Genomic DNA, 286 nt, shown 5'->3' with positions numbered 1-286 from the left:
TGCCATACTTTTCTACTCTTTCTCCCTCTCTGCCATCCTTTACAACCTCCCCCCTCCCCTCTCTCCCCTCCCCCCGTCTACAGTTCAACGACATCCTCTCCCGCGGGAACTTCCAGCGGCAGGAGGTGGTTCGTGCCCTCGAGACTAACGACGGCGACGCTGACGCGGCCCTTCAGGAGCTGAACAAGCCGCAGCAGCATCAGCCTTTCACCATGAAGATCTGGGCGCCGCCGCAGGTGAGTCTTGGGGGCGGGAGGAGGTGGGAGGGGGAGACAAGCTGATTGGC

General features: G+C 61.9%; 1 protein-coding gene across 1 annotated transcript in view; it reads left to right on the top strand.

Moving 5' to 3' along the window:
* LOC119585774 (E3 ubiquitin-protein ligase lubel-like) overlaps positions 1-286 on the top strand; it is a gene marked incomplete in the record, with an annotated part of 47,027 nt that overhangs the window by 18,974 nt on the left and 27,767 nt on the right. The window contains 1 exon segment of the mRNA XM_037934486.1: positions 84-236. Coding sequence (XP_037790414.1) covers positions 84-236 — 153 coding nt within the window.

This window comes from Penaeus monodon, chromosome 20, assembly GCF_015228065.2.
Source record: "Penaeus monodon isolate SGIC_2016 chromosome 20, NSTDA_Pmon_1, whole genome shotgun sequence".
Classification (NCBI taxonomy): domain Eukaryota; kingdom Metazoa; phylum Arthropoda; class Malacostraca; order Decapoda; family Penaeidae; genus Penaeus; species Penaeus monodon.
This window is presented reverse-complemented; position numbering and strand designations above follow the sequence as displayed.